Here is a 22861-nt window from a genome sequence, read left to right as displayed (position 1 = left end):
TTCAGTCTTGGTGACCAACTGAAGGCTGGAGTGAGATAAATGGAAAGATTCATTCAACAAATATTTCTCAAAACTTTTCTGTATATGAGTTACTATGTTAAGAGCTAAGACAGAGTTTATCAACTTTGGCACCACTGGCACTTTAGAATGGATGATTATTTGATGTGGGCTAAAGGGACGCTTGTTCTGTACACTGTGAGGTGTTTAGCAGTATTCCTGACCTCTACCCATTAAAGGCACTGCCTCTCAGTCATGACCATCGAAAATGTGTCCAGACATTGCCAAATTTCCCCTAAGGAGAAAAATTATCCCCAGTCAAGAACCACTAGAACTGGGATCTCGAATTCTAAGAGGCTTATTACATGTAGAGAAATGCTGATGACATACACAACTATAGGGTACAAAAAAAGGAGAAAAGAGGAAGTTGTCAATACTTCTTTGGGGATGAGTAAGCACAGAAAAAATCTCCATAGAAGAGGAGACATTAAAGCTGAATCCTTAAATAAGGGCATTCCTGGCATGGAAAAACAGACTGGTTCCAAATAGGAAAAGAAGTACGTCAAGGCTGTATATTGTCATCCTGCTTATTTAACTTCTATGCAGAGTACATTATGAGAAACACTGGGCTGGATGAAGCACAAGCTGGAATCAAGACTGCCGGGACAAATATCAAGAACCTCAGATATGCAGATGACATTACCCTTATGGCAGAAAGTGAAGAGGAACTAAAAAGTCTCTTGATGAAAGTGAAAGAAGAGAGTGAAAAAGTTGGCTTAAAGCTCAACATTCAGAAAACGAAGATCATGGCATCTGGTCCCATCACTTCATGGGAAATAGATGGGGAAACAGTGGAAATAGTGGCTGACTTTATTTTGGGGGGCTCCAAAATCACTGCAGATGGTGACTGCAGCCATGAAATTAAAAGACGCTTGCTCCTTGGAAGAAAAGTTATGACCAACCTAGATAGCATATTCAAAAGCAGAGACATTACTTTGCCAACAAAGGTCCATCTAGTCAAGCCTATGGTTTTTCCAGTAGCCATGTACGGATATGAGAGTTGGACTATAAAGAAGGCTGAGCACCAAAGAATTGATGCTTTTGGAATACAGTGTTGGAAAAGAGTCCCTTGGACTGCAAGAAGATCCAACCAGTCTGTCTAAAGGAAATCAGTCCTGAATATTCATTGGAAGGACTGATGCTGAAGCTGAAACTCCAATACTTTGGCCACCTGCTGCAAAGAACTGACTCATTTGAAAAGACCTTGATGCTGGGAAAGACTAAAGGTGGGAGGAGAAGGGGACAACAGAGGATGAGATGGTTGGATGGCATCACCGACTTGATGGACATGAGTTTGAGTAAACTCTGGGAGTTAGTGATGGACAGGGAGGCCTGGCGTGCTGCAGTTCATGGGGTCACAAAGAGTTGGACACGACTGAGTGACTGAACTGAACTGAACTGGCAGGTGACAAAAACATGAAAGTAAGATACCATATCTGATATTAGCAAAATTTTGAGGCTCTGAGTCTGAGTTGGCAATGATATTAATGAAGATGAGAAACACTGGAGAGACAGGATGCTCAATTTGTGGGTTTGCAAGACAACCAGTAGTTCTCAGAAATCCAAGAAGAAAATTTTCCTCCAGTTTTCCACAGATAGCTCACAGTCTTAACCCAGACACACAAATTAATAAATGCTATAATACTCAAGTCTAGAGATGGAAAGCTTAAAAACATTAGCTCCAGTTATATAAGGAATCTGCTCCATAGCATGTGCCTAGAATACTTCTCTTTTAATATTCTGATCATCTTCACCCATCCCTTCTGGATTCTCAGAAGAAAAAAAAAAAAACAGCCTTTCTAATCTAGAAAGATGTTATAGACTTATATGTCAGCCATTTTTCATTTTATAAGTGACAAAATTAAGGCCATAGAGATTAAATGACTGGGCCAAGGTCACACAACTAGGTGGCTAAACCAAGGATACAGCATGGGCTTCCAGGGAGATGAGCTCTGCACCATAATACCTGTACCTAGAGGTCCTTTTATGCAGACCTTACCCTATCTCCTCTGGGAATTTTCCCACACCTGATCCAGCCTAACTCTCCAGTCTTCTCAGAGCTTAAAATAGATCAGTTGCCAGACAATTGTTTATGTACCTTGAGCTCCATGGAAGAGGGCATGGGGTGAAAGTGAGTCTTAGAACACCACAGTAGACTCCAATGAGTAAAATTCACTTCCCCTTGGGTTTTTAAGGCCCCAGCAGTAATCAGTAACTTGGCTTAGTTTTCCCAGTCAGAGAGCCAGAGAAGAGCAGGCCCAGCTAAAATACAAGAAATGAGTATAGAAAAGAAAGAGAAATGAGAAGAAATATCCAAAATAAGGTACAGACATTGGTATCATCATAGTGCAGGTACCAGCAACTCTTGAGACAGATCAGCTTCAGTCAAATGGATAAAAAAGGAAATCTTAGAAGTGAAAATAACATTAAGTTATTTGTATGTGAGGCAATATAGTCTAATGACTAAAAGCACAAACTCCGGAATTTGACACTTGTTCATGCCTGAACTTGGCCTCTCACTAGTTGTGTCACCCTGGGCAGACTGTCCAACCTTTTGTAGTCTGTTTTTCTCATTTGTTCAAAACAAAACAAACAAAAACCTGTAGACCTTTAAAGACAGTTAAGAGGGTTAAAGAGAAAATATATACATACACACACACACACACACACACACACACACTGGTATAGATGAGCAATAACAGAAGGCAATTAAGCAAACTCCTAGTTGACAATATAGAACCCGAGTGGAGGGTTCTCTAAAGCCTTAGAGGACTCTACCAATTATTCATACAGCCTCAGAGAGATCACAACTAGCCATCCCAGTGGTATATCCAGAATGCTGGAGTGAGAAACTTGGCAGCTCTTCTTCCCTATGAAACATTTAACTGGGAAAAAATATTTTTAAAAAATCACTTAAAGTCTCTCAACATTGTCCTAAGGGCATATAGCAAGCAGAAAAACATTCATTCAAGAAAATACACTATTAATAAATCTAAGTTAGAATTATGAGTCTATAGCTTTTGGCAATGACCTGCTTCCTTCTCACATCCCCAGTTCCATGTTATAGAAACTGTATTCTGGTCACTTCACCCCATTTCTCTACCCAGCCTCTACCTGTCTGGTAGAAACACTATGCCAATGATATTAATGGTGGAAACAGCCATGAGAAGACTGGAACCTGACCACAGCTATCTTAGCTTGCTCATAGGAAGAGGTCCCATGGTGGGACAGGCAAGCTGAAAAGACCAGTAGCTACCACCCCTCCCTTCTAGCACCTCCCAGGCATGTCACTCTAGGGAAGCAGGCCACAATCTCTGCTGAGATCCAGGGAACTCCCAGGGAAGAGGTAAGCCAAGTGGATGAAGTTCTTAACCAGGGATGAGGTTCTTAATCAGGATGGTGATTTTATTTGGAACAGAAAACAGACAATTCCATACCTGAGGACGTTGTTGCAAATGATGGAGAGCTTGGGAGATACTGATACTTCATGATACTGAGAGTTTCATGATACTGCTAGCAACAAGCTAAATGGAAGAACAATCAGAACTTCACAGCAACAACAACAACAACAACAACAACAACAAAAAAACAGGAGAAACAACAACCAAGAAAAGCCCTCCCTGGATCACAATAAACCCTGGGGCTTGGGAAGGCTATATGCACATGTTCCTACTTAGAAACAATTGAAACTGGACATGGGTCAGATTGAAAACATTTTCCAAGCTGCACACAGATCCCTCAACAAAGGGCAGAGGCCCTACTGGCACAAGAGGCTTAAGTGTAACCTCTAACCAAATACTGGCTGTAAAATAAGCTATTCTGACACAGGGGAAAATATTATTAAACTGGGCTTAATATTAAAATCATACACATCCTCGCAAGCTGGAACACTATGTACATGTCCAAGGCTGTGACCTCTCAAGACTGATTGGAGAAGAGATGTTCAAGCTACTAGGCCCTGACTGAACCCGGGGCAAAAACATAAATTCTTTAGTTTTAATAACAGCCCTTAAACAACATAAACATCCAACAATAAGGGGTAAAAATATAACTGGCTAAGGGGACCTAACCACAACCTTTGACCAGTAAGTGGCTTGTATAGACCTCAGGATGACACCTAGAGAACCCGACTAAAGGAAAAATAAAAGCACTGTGAATAGGGACATCAGAATCTGTACACTATGGGAGAAAGACTTCACAAAGTTAGGAAAACTAATTCATTAAGCTAATAAAGGACAAAACAATAAAAACATCAATCTCCAGCGGGCAGTGGAGAGGGGACAAGAATCAGTATTCAGAATTGCTAAAATATATTATTTAAAATCAGTTTTAAACAACAACAAAAATAAATGGGACATGAAAAGAAATAGGCAAGTGTGACCAACACACACACAAAAAAAGCAGGCAAGAGAAACTGCCCGGAGAGGGTGAGTTGTCACAGACATAGACTTCGAAGCAGCTGTTATAAACATGCTCAAGGAACTAAAGGAAACCGTACTTAGGGAATTAAAGGAAGGTATGATGACAGCGTTTCATCAGATGGAGAATACCAATCAAAAGACAGAAATGAGACACAAGACCAAAAGGAAACTGCAGAGTTGAAAAGTAAAATAACTGAAAAGAAAAATTCAGTAGAGGGACTCAGCAGTATATTTAAGCTATCAGAAGAAAGAATGACTTTAGTGATAGATTGATACAGATTATGCAACCTGAAGAAAAGAGAGAGGGGGGGAAAGAGAAGAAGAAAATGGGCAGAGCCTCAGAGAAGTACGGGACATCATTAAGTGCACCAACATACTCATAACCGAAGTACCAGAAGGAGAAAAGAGCAAAAAGAGGGTAGAAAATACATGTATAGGAAAAAAAAAGGTGAAAATTTTCCAAATTGATGAAAGATATTAATCTATAAGTGAAGTTCAACAACCTCTAATCAAGATAAAAGGAAAGAGATTCCCACCTAGATACATCAAAATCAAAACACTGAAAACTGGTAACAAAGATAAAAATCTTGAAATCAGTAACAGCAGAATGACTTGTCGCATAGAAGCATACCTCATTTTACTGTCCTCGGTTACTGTGTTTTTCTTTTTAACAAATTGAAAGTTTATGGCAATTCTGTGTTGAGCAAGTCCATTGGTGCCATTTTCCAAACAGCATTATTTTTTAATTAAGGCATGTACATTTTTTAGACATACTGATATTACCCGCTTAATGGACTGTAGTATAGTATAAATATAACTTTTATATGTACCAGGAAACAAACAAAAAAAATCACGTGACTCACTTTCTTGCAATATTCACTTTATTGCAAAGGTCTGGAACCAAACCACAATATCTCCAAGGTATGTCTGTCCAAGGGAATTCCAGTAATGTGAACAGCTAACTTCTCATCAGATACAATGGAGGCCGGAGAACAATGAAATGACAAATTCAAAGTGTCAGAAGTAATAAAAAAAAATGAATCAAGAATCTGATGAGAGTAAATATATACACCACCATATATAAAATAGAAAAATAGACAGCCAGTGAAAATTAGCTGTATGAATCAGGGAGCTCAAACTGGTACTCTGAGATGATCTAGAGGGGAGGGATGGGGTGGTAGGTGGAAGAGAGGAGATATATGTATATCTATGGCTGATTCATGTTGACGTACGGCAGAAACCAATACAATATTGTAAAGTAATTATCTTTCAATTAAAAATAAATTGAAAAAAGAATCCTATGAATTTGCAGGGCAGGAATAGAGACACGGACCTAGAGAACATACTTTGGACACAGCAGGTTAATGAGCTGTTGTTCAGTCGCTCAGTCATGTCCAACTCTTTGAGACCCCATGGACTGCAGCACACCAGGCTTTCTATACCATAACCAACTGGGATTTATCCCAGGAATGTAAGGTTGGTTTAACATCTGAAAATCAATAAATGAAATGTATCCAATTCAATGGGGAAAAAATAGTCTTTTCAACAGGTAATGCTAAAACAAATGAATAACCACAGCAAAAGAACAAAGTTGGACTCCTACCTCACATCTAAAATTAACTCACAAACCTAAATGTAAGAGCAAAAGTTACAGAACTCTTAGAAGAATAAATAAAACTAAGAATAAAACAGGAATAAATCTTTGTGACCTGGTTTAGGCAATGGTTTTTTAAATATAACAGTAAAAGTACAATCAACAGAAAACAATTAGAGACATTGTACTAATTCAGAATTAAAGACATTTCTGCAGGAAATACAACCATCAAGAAAGTTTAAAAACACACACACACAAAAAAAACAATCCATAGAATGGGGAAGAACATTAGTAAATCACACTGATAAGAGACTTGCATCCAGAATACATGAAGAGCCTATGCAATTCAAAAAATTCAACTAGCACAATTTAAAACTGGGCAAAACGATACCCCTGGTGGTCCAGTGGTTGAGAATCCACCTGCCAATGTAGGGGACACAGGTTCAATCCCTGATCCAGGAAGATTCCACATGCCAAAGAGCAACTAAGCCCACAACTGTGGCCACAACTGCTGAGCCCACGTGCCTAGAGCCCATGCTCTGTAATAAGAGAAGCCACTGCAATGAGATGCCCAGGCACTGCAGCCAGAGAGGAGTTCCCACTCGCTGCAACTAAAGAAAGCCCACACACAGTGGCAAAAACCCAGTACAGTCAATAATAAATAAGTAACTTAAAAAAAAACTGGACAGAGGCTTCAAATATATATTTCTCTGAAAAAATATACACAAATGGCAGACAAGAACATGGAAAGGAGCTGAAAATCATTAGCCATTAGAGAAGTGCAAATGGAAACCACAATGAATATCACTTTATACCCACTAGAACAGCTGTAACCAAAAAGACAGAAAACAAGTTCTGACACATAGGTATAAAAATTAGAACACGTGAGTGAAAATGAAAATGAAAAATGGTGTGGTCAGTTTGGAAAACAGCTTGGCAATTCCTCTGAAAGTTAAACAAAAAATTATCATATACACAAGAAATTTCACTCTTTGGTATATACTCAAGAGAAATTAAGTACATACAAAAAACTTACACATGAATGTTTATAGCATTATTCTTAATAGCTGAAAGGTGGGGGAAAAATGTTCATCAGTTGATCTATGGATAAATAAAATATGGTATATCTATAAAATGGAAAATTTTTCAACAATAAAAATGAATCAAGTATTGATACATGCTACAATGTGGATGAATCTGAAATACATGCTATGTGAAAAAATCCAGTCACTAAAGAAAATACTAGTGTATTATTTCTTTCATGTGAATTATCCAGAAAAGGCAAATCCATAAAGACAGGAAATAAATTAGTGGTTGCCTGGGGCTTAGGATGGTGGCAGGAAAGGGATGAAGCATGACTGCTGATGAGTATAAAGTTTCTTCAGGGGGTGATGAAATGTTCTTCAGTTAAGATTGTGCTAGTTCTGTGAATATATTGAAAACTACTAAAGTGTAAATGGGTGAGTAATTATGATATGGGAATTATATCTCAATAAAGATTTTTTTTTTTTGCTGTGCCCAGTGGCATGCAGGACCTTAACTCCCCATCCAGGGATCAAACCTGTGCTCTCTGCAGTAGAAATGGAGGGGTCTTAACCACTGGACGGACCACCAGGGAAGTCCTGATATCTCAATGAAGATGGTTTTTATTTTTAATTTTTTTAATTTATTTTATTTATTTATTTTCACTAGAGGCTAATTACTTTACAATATTGTATTGGTTTTGCCATACATCAGCATGAATCTGCCACGGGTGTACACGTGTTCCCCATCCTGAACCCCCTCCCACCTCCCTCCCCGTACCACCCCTCTGGGTCAGCCCAGTGCACCAGCCCCAAGCATCCTGTATCATACATCAAACCTAGACTGGCGATTCATTTCACATATGATATTATACATGTTTCAATGCCATTCTCCCAAATCATCCCACTCTCACCCTCTCCCACAGAGTCCAAAAGACTATTCTATACATCTGTATCTCTTTTGCTGTCTCACATACAAGGTTATCATTACCATGAAGATGCTTTTTAAAAGCTGACCATCTGCTTCTCTACTGGATGTTTCTCTTGGCATTAGAGAAGGTCAAAGGTTTTTATAAAGTTTTTAGAAAAGCTCAACTTTTTTTTTTTTTTATCACCTACAGTTAACCCTTGAACAACACAGGTTTTAACTGCACAGGTCCACTTACACATAGATTTTTTTTCAATAGCAAATACAACAGCACTACATGATCTGTAGTTGGTTGAATATGCAGATGCAGAAACTCACGGATACAGAAGAACCAAACCATATATGGAGGGATGACTGTAAGTTCTGTGCAGATTCTTAACTGTGTGGAGGGTTGGTGTACCAACTCTACTATAGTTACTTTGCCATAGGAAAACAGTCCATGAATACATGCATAGTCCATGAAGAGTCCATTACTGATCAGTGGCTCACTGTTGACTACTTATACATTACTGATCTAAACGTTTATATTGTCTGATGAAGCTGAGCCAGAGTGCTGTTGAGTAAAGACGGAACACCATCCTAACAACTCTTCACATTAGAGGCCTTGGGTTCTGTTAAAATAATTACTTCAAATCAATTCAATGTGCAAGGCTCTATCCTCTATTTCATTAATTCTAAAAAGTTCTGTTCATTGAGGCCACTTGAAAGAAATCACAGCTTTTGTGACCTATTTATATATATCGCATGCTCTACAAAATGATACTAATGTTATACTAGATAGAAATTATCAAGTGATTCAGTTCATAAGTATCATGGACCAATAGTAGATGCTTCATTTTAAAAAGTGACACTTTCAGAAAAGGTGGGGGGAGAAGGGGAAGGGAGAAAAAGAGTATGAGTACAGAACTCATGAAGCCAATGAAATGGAAAATGATTCTTTCTTTTTATCACCCAATTATAATGTGAACCATGCACACTATAATCAGTTATGTCACATGGCAGTAGTTTTATAATGAACACAGCAAATTGACTTGAAAAAGCAAATCATACCTTCTGGGGGCGTTCCAATGCTGCTGCCAAGACCCAAAATAGCCATCTTGTGAATCCTCGGCTCCAGCATCACAGCAGACTCCTCTCCCCTCTCCCAGTGGGGTATTTTGACAGGCTCCAGGTGGACGTTCTCCAGCCCATCTCCCTTCAGGTTTTGCTGCATGATCTCGATGGCTTTTTCTAGGTTCTTGGAGCCGCTTAGTCTGGGCCCAACAGTATCAACCAGAAGTGCCAGTCGCTCATAGGATCTGTTCTGGGCTTTACCATAAACACTAAGGTTGATGATTGATTTAGCAACATCTCCATAGCGGGCTATTTCTTCTTTGACTTCTTGTAAAGTCCTCTGAGAGGGGCCATTCCCATATATAGCTTTCCCAGAGGCCAGGGATAAAAGGTGAACAACACCGAATAATACGAAGAGAAGGAACTTCATTGTTCTTCCAGTCAGTTTTCTTCCTAAAATCATCTGTGTAAGGAAGAAATGCGTGTTAGGAGAAAAGAATCTCACAACTATCTGCCCACAACCCAGGGACTGCTTTTCAAATAGGATTCCCCTTCCCTTCTCAACTGATACCCAGTTTCCATCAAATTCATAACTCCCAGGAATGAAGGAAAGAGACAGCAGTTGTCCTTATTGATAGCGTGGCATTTATTAAAACCACAAAATCACATATTACCTAGAAATCAGTTTAAAATCTGCCAAAAGATTATAATACGAAGATACCTAGGAAAGAGAGGAAGAAATAGTGGTAACAGTGATAGGAATGTGCTGTGCTGTGCTCAATCACATCTGACTCTTTGTGACCCCATGAACTGCCGCTTGGCAGGCTCCTCTGTCCATGGGATCCTCCAGGCAAGAATACTGGAGTAGGTTGCCATGCCCTCCTCCAGGGGATCTTCCCCACCCAGGCCTCCTGCATCGCAGGCAGATTCTGTACCGACAGAGCCACCAGGGAAGCCGAGTGACAGGGTGAGGGCAGTGTTATCTGCTACCCCTTTTTCTGAACAGTGGTAGTGCTCAGTTGTGCCCAACTCTTTGCAGCCCCATGGACTGTAGCCTCCCCCCCTCAGCCCCAGGCTTCTCTGTTTATGGGATTGGAGTGGGTTGCCATTCGCTTGTCCAGGAGATCTTTCCGACAGTGCGAGGGCAGTGTTATCTGCTACCCCTTTTTCTGAACAGTGGTAGTGCTCAGTTGTGCCCAACTCTTTGCAACCCCATGGACTGTAGCCCCCCCCAGGCTCCTCTGTCTATGGGATTGGAGTGGGTTGCCATTCGCTTTTCCAGGGGATCTTTCCGACAGGGCGAGGGCAATGTTATCTGCTACCCCTTTTTCTGAACAGTGGTAGTGCTCAGTTGTGCCCACCTCTTTGCAACCCCATGGACTGTAGCCGTGCCCCCACCAGGCTCCTCTGTCTATGGGACTGGAGTGGGTTCCCATTCGCTTCTCCAGGGGATCTTTCCAACCCAGGGATCGAACCCACATCTCTTGCATCTCCTGCATTGGCAGGCAGATTCTTTACCACTAGTGCCCCCTGGAAAGCCCTTCTTCTAAACAGAGTATGATCCCAATCCACTTCAGAGTTCCCTCTACCTGAAAGGCCTATGGAACTCATCCTTTGAGGCCCTTTCACATGTTACCTTTTCTTGATCCTCTCCCTAACCCTATCCCCTCCACATCCTTTAATCCTCACAACCCTATGAGACAGTTTCTTATTATTACCTTCATATTAGAATTGAGGATCCTGAGATAGTGAGAGATTAAGTAACTTTCCAAAGACACACAAAGGCTTTCTAGCTCTAGAGACCATAATGTAGACGGTGCTACTCAAAGTATGGTTTGTGGACCAGTGTGAGTCCACAGGTGTTTTTCCACAAAATATAAATACAAAGATTAAGAATAAACATATTCAAGGCCTCCTTGGTGGTCTAGTGATTAAGGATCCACCTTGAAATGCAGGGGGCACGGGTTCTATCCATGGTCGGGGAACATCCCACGTGCTGCGGGGAACTGAGCCCATGTACCACGACTACTCCACAACTACTAAGCCCATGCTCAAGAGCCACCAGCTGCAACTACTGAGCCTGCATGCTGAAACTACTTAGGCCCAAGCACCCTCGATCCTGTGCTCCTCAACAAGCGAAGCCACTGCAATGAGAAGCCTGGGCACCACTAGAGAGAGTCAGAGAGCGGCAACAAAGACGGAGCACAACCGAAAAGAAACAGAGTAAACACATTGAGTGCTGTGCAGCACAGTAGCTAATAGTCTAATGTGATTACAATTTAAATTAAATTAAATTAAATAATCAGCTTCTCAGTCACACTAGCTGCATTTCAAATGCTCAATACCCACATGTCACTAGTGGATATTGCATTGGGCAGCACAGCGAGAACATTCTATCATCATAGAAAGTTCCACTGAACAGCACTAGCTCAGAGTCCTTTATAGATAACTGACAGAACAATGGTATATTTGTCAAATCTAGTAACTAAAAATGGTACTTCCCTTTGTATAACTCATTTTATTTTTCTAATTCACTATGATATTTTGCAAAAGTATCAGTCCGAAACAAATTCTAAATTTAAGAATCTGGTGCTTCATGACAGATAGTTTGAGAAGCACAGTCACAAACTACTATACGAATAAATTCCAGATTCAGACAGACAGCATACAAGGCCTCTCAAAATACGGTTCCAACAACCACTTCAAGCTCATCTCTCCTCCTGCCCCTCTAGAGTGCACGCGCTGTCATTCTCATTCTCATTTCTTCTCTCTCCCTCTCTCTGTCTCCCACATGCACCGACACACGCACACCCCTAAGCTCTGAGAAACTGAGCACCTGAACTGTGGCTAGACCACACTGCGATGTTTGTATATGTAAAACATACACCTGATTTGATCTTTAAAATCAACTACTTCATACTTAAGTATGAGAAAACAACATAAATATTTCAGATATAATCTCACCTATCTCTTTTTTACTTTTTAATATGGCTATTAGAAATTTTTACTTTATATAACATTTATATTTATAATTAGCAATATTCTACCTACACTGAACTGTACCCTGTTCTTCAAATACCCAGGTCCTTTCACAACTCTGAGTCTCTACTTACGTTCATTCCCTTTTATTGCAAGGACCTTTTCTTCACCCTGCTCCCTTTCTGTCAAACGTCTATATTCACTCTTAAATGAGAATACATTAAAAATCACCTCTTCTATGGAGCCTTGCCAAACAATACCCCAGAGGTACATGCATCATTTCTGTGTGTCTGCCATAACTCTCTGTGTATGTGTATGTGTGTGTGTGTGTGTGTATGTGTGTGTGTGTGTGTGTGTGTTGCTCAGTCATGCCCAACTCTTTGCAACTCCATGGACTGTAGCCTGCCAGGCTCCTCTGTCCATGGATTTCTCCAGTCTGGAATACTGGAATGGGTTGCCATTCCCATCTTCAGTGGATCTTCCCGACCCAGGGTTTGAATTTGGGTTTCCTGCACTGCAGGCAGATTGTTTACCATCTGAGCAATCAGGGAAGCCCATAATTAACTGTATTATTAACTAAAATATTTGTTTATAAATCTGTCTCTCCTGCTCTCAAAGTCAAGTAGGGTAAATTATTCATCATTTCATCATTATATCCATACATAGGCACTCAATACTTTTTATGAAGGAGTTAATAATCCTTTAATCTCCCTAGGTCTCAGCCTCCCTAGAGTACGAGAGTACTTGTCTTTGCCTCCTTCACAAAGAAGCTATAGGAATTAAAAACTTGATATCATATTTGAAATTATTTTGAAAAATTATAAAAACTATACATGGCTGCTGCTTCTCTTGCATTATAACTACAGTTGACCCCTGAACTACAGTTGATCTGGTGTGAACTTCCCAGGTCCACTAATAGGCAGATTTTTTTCCAATAAATACTACAGTAGTACAAGGTCCAGGGTTGATTGAATCTGTGCATGCAGAACCACAGATCCAGAGGGCTGACTGTGGGACTTCAGGGTCCACCGTGGGTCCTGGAACCAATACCCCTCCTTGTTCAAGGGTCAACACATAGGTTTTTACATTTCTACAGGTACTATACTGATGCTGTGTTAAAAGCAATTTATAAGAAAAGCAATTTATAATAAGTTATCTTTTAATTAGCACTAACCACAAGTATCTACTTCTTATTAAAAAATTCTCTAAGCCTTCTGCAAACATTAATTAATGATTTCATAATACATGTCTAGTGATGGATTAGAGTCATATTACAATAACATATTACAATAACACTATAGAGATACCAGTTAACTTAATCCATACCCTCCTTTTATAGAAAGTTAATCAAGGCCTCTGATGTAATTCCCAGGCAGCTGACAAGCCAGCAACTACAATCAACCAGGTAAGTGGTCCAACTAGCACATACTTCCTAAAGGATTAAGAATGGTTTTCTTATAGGAAGGGCCTCCCTGATAGCTCAGTTGGTAAAGAATCTGCCTGCATTGCAGGAGACCCTGGTTAGATTCCTGGGTCAGACGGTCTGCTGGGGAAGGGATGGGCTACCCATTCCAGTATTCTTGAGCTTCCCTGGTGGCTCAGCTGGTAAAGAATCCACCGGCAATGCGGGAGACCTGGGTTTGATCCCTGGGTTGGGAAGATCTGCTGGAGAAAGGAAAGGCTGCCCACTGCAATATTCTGGCCTGGAGAATTCCACTGACTGTACAGTCTGTGCAGTCACAGAGTCGGACAAGACTGAGTCACTTTCACTTTCTTATAGAAAATTATATGCATTAATATATAATGGAAATTCAGTGAAGGATACCTAAAGGCAGTCTGAGAAGCAAATACACATAATAAAATATATGTATATAGAGTAGCACCAGAACAAAGAGAAGAACAAAGGGGACCATGAAAAGCTACAGAAAAGACACAATATCTCAAGACAGGCTCAAGAAATGGCTGCCGCTGCTGCTGCTAAGTTGCTTCAGTCCTGTCCGACTCTGTGCAACCCCATAGATGGCAGCCCACCAGGCTCCTCTGTCCCTGGGATTCTCCAGGCAAGAATTCTGGAGTGGGTCGCCATTTCCTCCTGCAATGCATGTATGCATGCTAAGTCGCTTCAGCGGTATCTGACTCTGTGCGACTCTATGGACAGCAGCCCACCAGGCTCCTCTGTCCATGGGGTTCTCTAGGCAAGAATGCTGGAGTAAGCTGCCATTTCCTTCTCCCCAAGAAATGGCTACAGAAGCAGAAAAAAATGAATGGCATCCTTATCAGAGGGCCACCAGAACATCATCTGTCAATCCTGGCTGTCCAGAAAATAACGGGGCCTGAGTCTATCATCTTTACATCTTTTTGCATATATGTCAACTGAATTAACAGGTAATACATCATTTTGATAATAATTCTTAACGCTTTTTAACATGGTCAGTTAACTAAATTTTGACATTAAAAATGATATATTTACTTTAAAACATAATTCAGTATCTGAGTATTGGTCTGAGCACCTTAACTTCACTGTTTCTTTAAATCCCACAAATGCAATAAATGCTTATTTTTAAAAGTAATTTAACTTTTTTTTCCCAATGGATCAGTTTTTCCCTGAGTATAAAATTTTCTAAGATCAAAGGCACAAAACAATGCATTACACAAGAAATCACCTAGAATACTTGACGTAAGTAAACACTAAATACATGTTAGTTGATTCTAAACCTAGTTCTCCTCTGTAACATAATCAGAAAATTACCAATGTAATACTTGGCTAGAATGCATAATTATATATCTCTCCAATGGAGCACTACAAAAGTATTATAGTTTATTTTATTATTATTGTTTTTAGAAAGGTACATTAGCCCAACTAAGATATGTCCTCACTAATAACTAGCAGAAATAATTATAACCAACAGTCTATATTTGGGGAGGTAAGAAAAATGGACCAAGATATTTCTATATCACATTCCACTCAAGAAAAAAAACAAAAATATCGTATATAATTTAAAAACACAAGGACTATATATAATTTGTACAAATCTGATATACAATTGGTACAAATCTGATATATTTGTACAGTCCTAGCAAGAAATAAAGGATTAAAATAGTGAAATATACAAACAGAGTAAGACTAAATAAAAGCCAATAATCAAAAACAACTTGAAGAAATTTGTTCCTAATTCGCAGACTTAGGATCACCATACAACAAAACATTCATTCTAGAACTGGAGTCAATCCAAATGAGAAGGATGGCCAAAGACCCCAGTTTATTTGCAGGAAAAGACTAAAACACAGCCCACCCCAGTGTGAATATACACAGGCCAAAATTAGAAATACTTTGTTGCATAAAATCAAGAAGGGTTTGGAAAACATAAATATAGATTTACTTGCCAAATCTTTTCACACTCGTATGAGAGGATAACCCTAGTAGCTCAGAGCTAATTTTTGGAAAATCAAAATACGGTTTTACACAGTAAATTATAAACATGTAAATGCTTTACCTAGGAGAAAAGAGGATTGGCTAAAATCATGAAAGATACAGTCACTAAAGCTGAACACTTGTGGTTCATTTGAACCACAAAACACTGGCACCACACTGACCTCAGTAAATTTCCGTAGAGGATCACCAGGAAGGTTTGCTGATCTGAGAGGCTGTCAGTCTGCCCTGGCTCAGAGACAGAAAAGGTCCCTATACAGTCATTCAGTCAAATAAAATTAAGCAAGCTATAGTATTTTTCTGTAGTCTGCAAAGGGAGAAAATAATTCTATGGTGATCAATAAAAATAAATAGAATCACTTATCTCAAATATTTCCCCATTATAATTGTAAATGAAGCTTCATTTCTCCAGCCATTTAACAAGAATGTATTGAGCACCTTACCTACTAAGCACCAAAGACACAAATGTTTAAGAAAATACTCATACTCTTAAACAGCCGTCAAGTACAATAAAGAGACCGATAATGCGAAAGCCCAATAACTGAGATGGTTACAAGGTTCTGTGAAAACAAAGTGGAGGGGCGATTAGGAGGAGTTTCCTGATAGTGTGTGAAAAAGGCCAGCGTGGGCCTGAAGGAAAGCAGAACAAAGAATGCAAAGACAGAGGGGCCTTACAAAACTTGGGCTAAGGAAAAAATAGCAAGGAGTTGGATAAGTACGGAAGATACAGCACTTCCACTGCTGTGGAAGATACAGCAGTGATAGCAAGGAATTATTCCTCAAGGTCTAACTAAAAAGGTCTTCTGTGTGGAGCTTCAGAGTATACGGGACAGAAGTCCCCAGGGCACTGTAACGGGGGATTAATAAACAGTTCCCACCACACATGTAGGAAAAGTAATGGAGGCAGGGATGGAGGGAGGGGTGGAGGGAGGGGTGGAGGGAGGGAGGGATGGAAGAAGGAAGGAAGGATAGTTTTCTTTCTGATCGTCAGTACGACCTGCTCCTTAGCACAAAGAATCCACACAGATTCCACACCAGGACAAGGACAGCATGTAGTTCCTCAAAATCCCCAATCAAGCCACTACTTATTACCTATGTGGGTTATTCTTTGGAATTTTCACAGAGGGAAAAATAACCCATGCTTACAAAACATGTGTTTGTCAAATAATTCATTTACAAAGACACTCAAGATTTTATTTAATATCCCTAAAATACTAATAACCTGATTGGAAAAAAAAAATCCAGCACACTCTTGAGCAAATTACAGGACACTTGAAATGTCTAAACTTGAACTGAAACACATTTTTTAAAATATTATTTTTGTACACAAAAGTTTGAAGTCATTGTTCCTCTACTTGAATTCCAACTGTAGAAATATTAAACATTATACTCTTCAAAATCTTAAGCAACTATTTTAAAGAACTCATGCTGTATCATGTCTTTGAATTTAGAAAGTTACATATTCAAAGGAACCTTTGGAGCACTGTTTGAAAAAAGACTTTCTTTTCATATATTGCCTTCATGAGCCATAGTTACAGATTATCTTTTTCACAAAAAGAGATAAAATTGAAATGTCATTTTCATTCTTTTCTACTTAAATTTGGAAGGAAACTTAAGCAAAACCAACTTTGCTTCTGCTGTGAATTACATTCTCTCTAATAATAGGTTTATATTTTGAGGAAACAAAACAAAATCCTTGCTTCTATTTCTAAATCTTTTCCCTGAAATATTATTGTTTGAAAATGTCTCAGGCTATGATAGAAATGCCACAATGAATAGACTAAGTGAAGTGGAAAAGGACACAATGAAAACAGAATGTGCTGAAAGACAGAAAAAGTAAGATTTAGAGACTGAGATTTTTATTGATTTTTTTTATTGTGTCACTTTTTCTTCTAAAGACTGCATATACTACTTATATAAAGACTTAGATATTTTCCCTAAACCTATATTGCTGAACAGGATTCACTGACATAAATTTAACTCTTTGTCTTCAGCCTAGCATGTGTAGCAGATACAATGGCCATAATTGTTAAATACTAGTTTATAAACTGGCACATCAAAATTCACTTCCTGACTCCCACTAATGCTCCTAGATTTATAATAATTAGCCCTTTAACCATCTTAAGGAAGATTCTTTCCTTTATTAAATTCAAAGTTAAAACAAGACCAACCTAGACAGCATATTAAAAAGCAGAGACATTACTTTGCCAACAAAGGTCCATCTAGTCAAGGCTATAGTTTTTCCAGTGGTCATGTATGGGTGAAAGAGTTGGACTATAAAGAAAGCTGAGCACCAAAGAATTGATGCTTTTAAACTGTGGTGTTGGAGAAGACTCTTGAGAGTCCTTTGGACTGCAAGGAGATCCAAACAGTCCATCCTAAAGGAGATTAGTCCTGGGTGTTCATTGGAAGAACTGATGCTGAAGCTGAAACTCCAATACTTTGGCCACCTCATGTGAAGAGCTGACTCACTTGAAAAGACCCTGATGCTGGGAAAGATTGAGGGCGGGAGGAGAAGGGGACAACAGAGGATGAGATGGTTGGATGGCATCACCGACTCAGCGGACATGGGTTTGGGTGAACTCCAAGAGTTGGTGACGGACAGGGAGGCCTGCGTGCTACAGTTCATGGAGCCACAAAGAGCTGGACACGACTAAGCAACTGAACTAAACTCAACTGCTTTCCATAGCTTATATCTAATCATTCAGTCCTTCAAGAAAGCTCACTGAGAACTTACTATCTTCCAGGAGCTGTACAAGAATTTGGAAAAGATATAAAAATTAGCAAGACTCAGTTCCTAAGTAGACTCTGTTAATTACTTATTTAATATCCATCCCTCCCTTTTCTTGCTAAACAAAACTGGATTTTATTTGGGGTGCAAAGTGTCCAGCCCCATTAATCTAGGCTTTTTGCCCTTAATATGGATGGCACCAGTCTTATATTTTGTAAATGTGGTGGTTAGGGGAGAGCGTATTTGGTTGTCATAAAGATGTAGGGGGTCCTACCAGTAATTAGTTGGCAGAGGCCAGGGACACTAGACATACAGCTCTGTGGAGGGAAATCCTGTCTACTAAGAACTCTCCTATATTCTACACAGATTTTTATTTTAATGTGAAAACCTATTATTTGAACCTTGACCCAAACTCTATTGTACATACAAATACATGCAAAACTGGTTTTTTTGCAGTTTTAATGCAAGCTGACTTTTTCAAGAAGCAACCACCATGTATATCAAGGGATGACCATACTGTGCTTTTTCAGGATTTTACTAAGAGCAGTTCATCATTTCAGTGAAACACCAGTGACTGCACTGCTCCTGGTATTGGAGACACCATCAACTCTGGACCCGTCTGCATTCATTGCGGTCACGTTCACTATGTAAGCATCTGAACATGTCATTATGCCACCTAGTGCAATCATACCTAGGAAGGTATGTTTTGAAGTACTTTATTATCAATTATTTTTCTTTAATGGCCTCTTTATATTACAGTTAGGATAGCACAGTGATTTACCTGAAAATATGCAAAAGCATATTATTTGTGATGCTTTACTCAGGATAATAAAGCACGCATTATAAATTACTTGTTTTGCTTTTTTTTAAGAGGCACTGCATCTAATAGGATAGCGACTAGTGATTTAAGTGAATTCAACAATTCTCTTCCTCACTCTTCCTGCTTACTTTTTAACCAGAGAAGACCCTAAGATCCAATTCTACTCAAAGATAACCCAAACAGAAGCAGTTGACAAGAAAATGGCCATAATATTAGAGCTGCATCAGCTACTTTGTAACCAAAATGGTAACTCCAAGAGTACTGTCCTGATATCACTGAGCAGTTAAACCAACATCAGCACCACCAATCTGTCCGTTATGTGAGAAAAATAAACTACATTTGTTACAGCCACTGTTAATTGGATTTTCTGTTATTTACAGATGTCGACAGTTGGTAAAGAATCTGCTGCAATGCAGGAGACCCCAGTTCGATTCCTGGGTTGGGAAGATCTGCTGGAGAAGGAAAAAGCTACCCACTCTAGTATTCTTGGGCTTCCCTGTGGCTCAGCTGCTATGTGGGAGATCTGGGTTCAATCCCTGTGTTGGGAAGATTCCCTGGAGAATGGAAAGGCTACCCACTCCAGTATTTGGGCCTGGAGAATTCCATGGAATCTATAGTCCATGGGGTTGCAAAGTGACAGACATGACTGAGCGACTTTCACTTTCACCTTATATTTCTAACTGCTATAGTACTTTCAGGCCTTCTTGGGGATCTGTAGTTAAATATATTATTCATACTAATTAACACCATAAGTGTAATCAGTTCAGTTCAGTTGCTCAGTCCTATTCAACTCTTTGCGACCCCATGAATCGCAGCATGCCAGGCCTCCCTGTCCATCACTAACTCCCGGAGTCCACCCAAACCCATGTCCATCGAGTAGGTGATGCCATCCAACCTCTCATACTCTGTTGTCCCCTTCTCCTCCTGCCCTCAATCTTTCCCAGCATCAGGGTCTTTTGAAATGAGTCAGCTCTTCACATGAGGTGGCCAAAGTACTGGAGTTTCAGCTTCAACATCAGTCCTTCCAATGAACACCCAGGACTGATCTCCTTTAGGATGGACTGGATAGATCTCTTTGCAGTCCAAGGGAATCTCAAGAGTCTTCTCCAACACCACAGTTCAAAAGCATCAATTCTTTGGTGCTCAGCTTTCTTTATAGTCCAACTCTCATATCTGTACATGACTACTGGAAAAACCATAGCCTTGACTAGACAGACCTTTGTTGACAAAGCAATGTCTCTGCTTTTTAATATGCTGTCCAGGCTGGTCACAACTTTCCTTCCAAGGAGTAAGCATCTTTTAATTTCATGGCTGCAGTCACCATCTGCAGTGATTTTGGAGTCCAGCAAAATAAAGTCAGCCACTGTTTCCGCATCTATTTGCCATGAAGTGAAGGGACCAGATGCCATGATCTTCATTTTCTGAATGTTGAGCTTAAAGCCAACTTTTTCACTCTCCTCTTTCACTTTCATCAAGAGGCTCTTTAGTTCTTCCTCACTTTCTGCCATAACGGTGGTGTCATCTGCATATCTGAGGTGATTGATATTTCTCCTGGCAGTCTTGATTCCAGCTTGAGCTTCCTTCAGCCCAGCATTTCTCATGATGTACTCTGCATATAATTTAAATAAGCAGGGTGACGATATACAGCCTTGATGTACTCCTTTTCCTATTTTGGAACCAGTCTGTTGTTTCATGTCCAGTTCTAACTGTTGCTTCCTGACCTGCATACAGGTTTCTCAAGAGGCAGGTCGGGTGATCTGGTATTCCCATCTCTTTCAGAATTTTTCACAGTATATTGTGATCCACACAGTCAAAGGCTTTGGCATAGTCAGTAAAGCAGAAATAGATGTTTTCTGGAACTCTCTTGCTTTTTCAATGATCTAGTGGATGTTGGCAATTTGATCTCTGGTTCCTCTGCCTTTTCTAAAACCAGCTTGAACATCTGGAAGTTCACGGTTCACGTACTGCTGAAGCCTGGCTTGGAGAATTTTAAGCATTACTTTACTAGTGTAATAAGGAAGAATAAATCTGACTCCATATTGGATCTTTTCTTTTACTTTAACCTTTGTATTCTATGCTTTTGCTTCAAGTTAAGAACGTTGCCTATAGCCTGAAATATACAAGATAGCCCATTCTCCAGGTTCTTAGCTTTAAAGGTTTAATGCTTTTCCATTCATATAGAGATAAAAAGTTGCAGAATAACATGTGTCTTGTTGGATGTTTACAGGAACATCCTGACCTGACCTAAGAGGACAGCTGCAAGAACAAAGGATTCCCACACCAAGAAGTTTGTAACAACCAATAACACCTCCTCCATTTTTAGCACAAAAGCAGCCTGAATTCTAACTCAGGTAAGATGGTTCTTTGGGACACTAGTCCACTACTGTCTCAGTCTACTAGCTTTCCAAATAAAGTCACTATTCCTTGCCCCAACAACTCTTTTTTGATTCATGGGCCTGTCATGTGACAAGCAGTACAACCTTGAACTCAGGAACATAAGCAAAGCCTAGGACCTAGCATATGGTCTACCTAGACCTCCCATATGCAACTAAATTCTAAATTTCCAGGACCAAACTCAGAATCTTCCCTTCCACACCTGCTCCTGTTCCCCACCCTGGGTCAGCAAGTTAGAAACTACACTGTGTTGTTGGATTCTTCCCTCTTCCTTGGGGAAACAGGTGAACAGACAGCAGGTCATGTAACTCCACCTTCAGATTCTTTCTCGACCCATTTCCCTCTTTTCCAGTTTACCATCACTTCCCTAGCTCAGAACCTCATTACCCTTCTTGTGAAGCACATCTCACTGCCTTAGACTCAGGCCCCTTTGTAATCTGTGGTCCATGCTGCCATCAGCTTATCTAGGAGCCAAACTGAATGATTGGGCTTAAAGCGTCTCTTGCCTGGTTTACTGTTCAGTGTCTGGATGTGGCTTTCTTGACAGTTGTTTCCTGGTGTTCTCCCACCCTGATGTTGCAAGCCCTAATGAACATTTGCCATTCCTTTAAGTCAGGAAAAACTCTTTACACCTCACTAATTCTGCTCCTGCTGTTTCCTCTGCCAAAAACGCCTTTTCATCTCTTCTCCTCCTGGAGAACTCATGATCAAAACTGAGGTCCAGCTCATCAGTCTCCAGCTCCAGGCAGAATCATTTGCTACCTTTTCAGGAGTGCACTGTACACTCTGTGTCTTTGTGTCTGTCACCCTGTTGGAATATACATCACTTAACAGCAGTAATATTTCACTTTTATAAAATTCACCAAGAAAATTCGTTGGAAGGAATGTGTTCTATATGTTTTTTATACTAAGCAAATTGCACAGTGTGCGTGCTAAGTCACTTCAGTTGTATCCAACTCTGCAACCCTGAACTATAGCCCACCAGGCTCCTCTCTCCATGGGAGTCTCCAGGCAAGAATACTGGAGTGGGTTGCCATGCCCTCCTCCAGGGGATCTTCCCAATCTGGGGATTGAACCCATATCTCTTATGTCTCCTGCACTGTCAGGCAGGTTCTTCACCATTAGTGCCTCCTGGGAAGCCCAAATATCACAATATCTGTCAGTAAATATTTATAGAAAAATAAGTTCCTCAAACAAGCAGTTATATTTCACAACAGAAGTATACAGCTCCAATTCATCAGTTTAATGGTTACTTTTCCTGCATCAGACATTAGTTTGCTCCTTTAAACTATAGCATATTTGCAACTTTCTTTCATAAAGGGAGTCAAGTGACCTGAGACTTAGTCCTGGCTGTCCCTCTCTAGATTCATGACCTTAAACAATTGATCTGAAGTCTCTCTTTACGTGTAAAATAAAGGGTTACATTCCAGCT

At 39.9% G+C, this 22861-nt stretch overlaps 1 protein-coding gene across 2 annotated transcripts in view; it reads right to left on the bottom strand.

The window, feature by feature from the left end:
- Nucleotides 1–22861, bottom strand: part of CPQ (carboxypeptidase Q) — a 567536-nt gene that overhangs the window by 424471 nt on the left and 120204 nt on the right. For both annotated transcript variants that reach the window (XM_018058258.1, XM_018058257.1), the window contains exon 2: nucleotides 9073–9538. In XM_018058258.1, coding sequence (XP_017913747.1) covers nucleotides 9073–9538 — 466 coding nt within the window. The remainder of the gene's footprint in view (nucleotides 1–9072; nucleotides 9539–22861) is intronic.

Source organism: Capra hircus, chromosome 14 (assembly GCF_001704415.2).
Source record: "Capra hircus breed San Clemente chromosome 14, ASM170441v1, whole genome shotgun sequence".
Taxonomy (NCBI): Eukaryota; Metazoa; Chordata; class Mammalia; order Artiodactyla; family Bovidae; genus Capra; species Capra hircus.
This window is presented reverse-complemented; position numbering and strand designations above follow the sequence as displayed.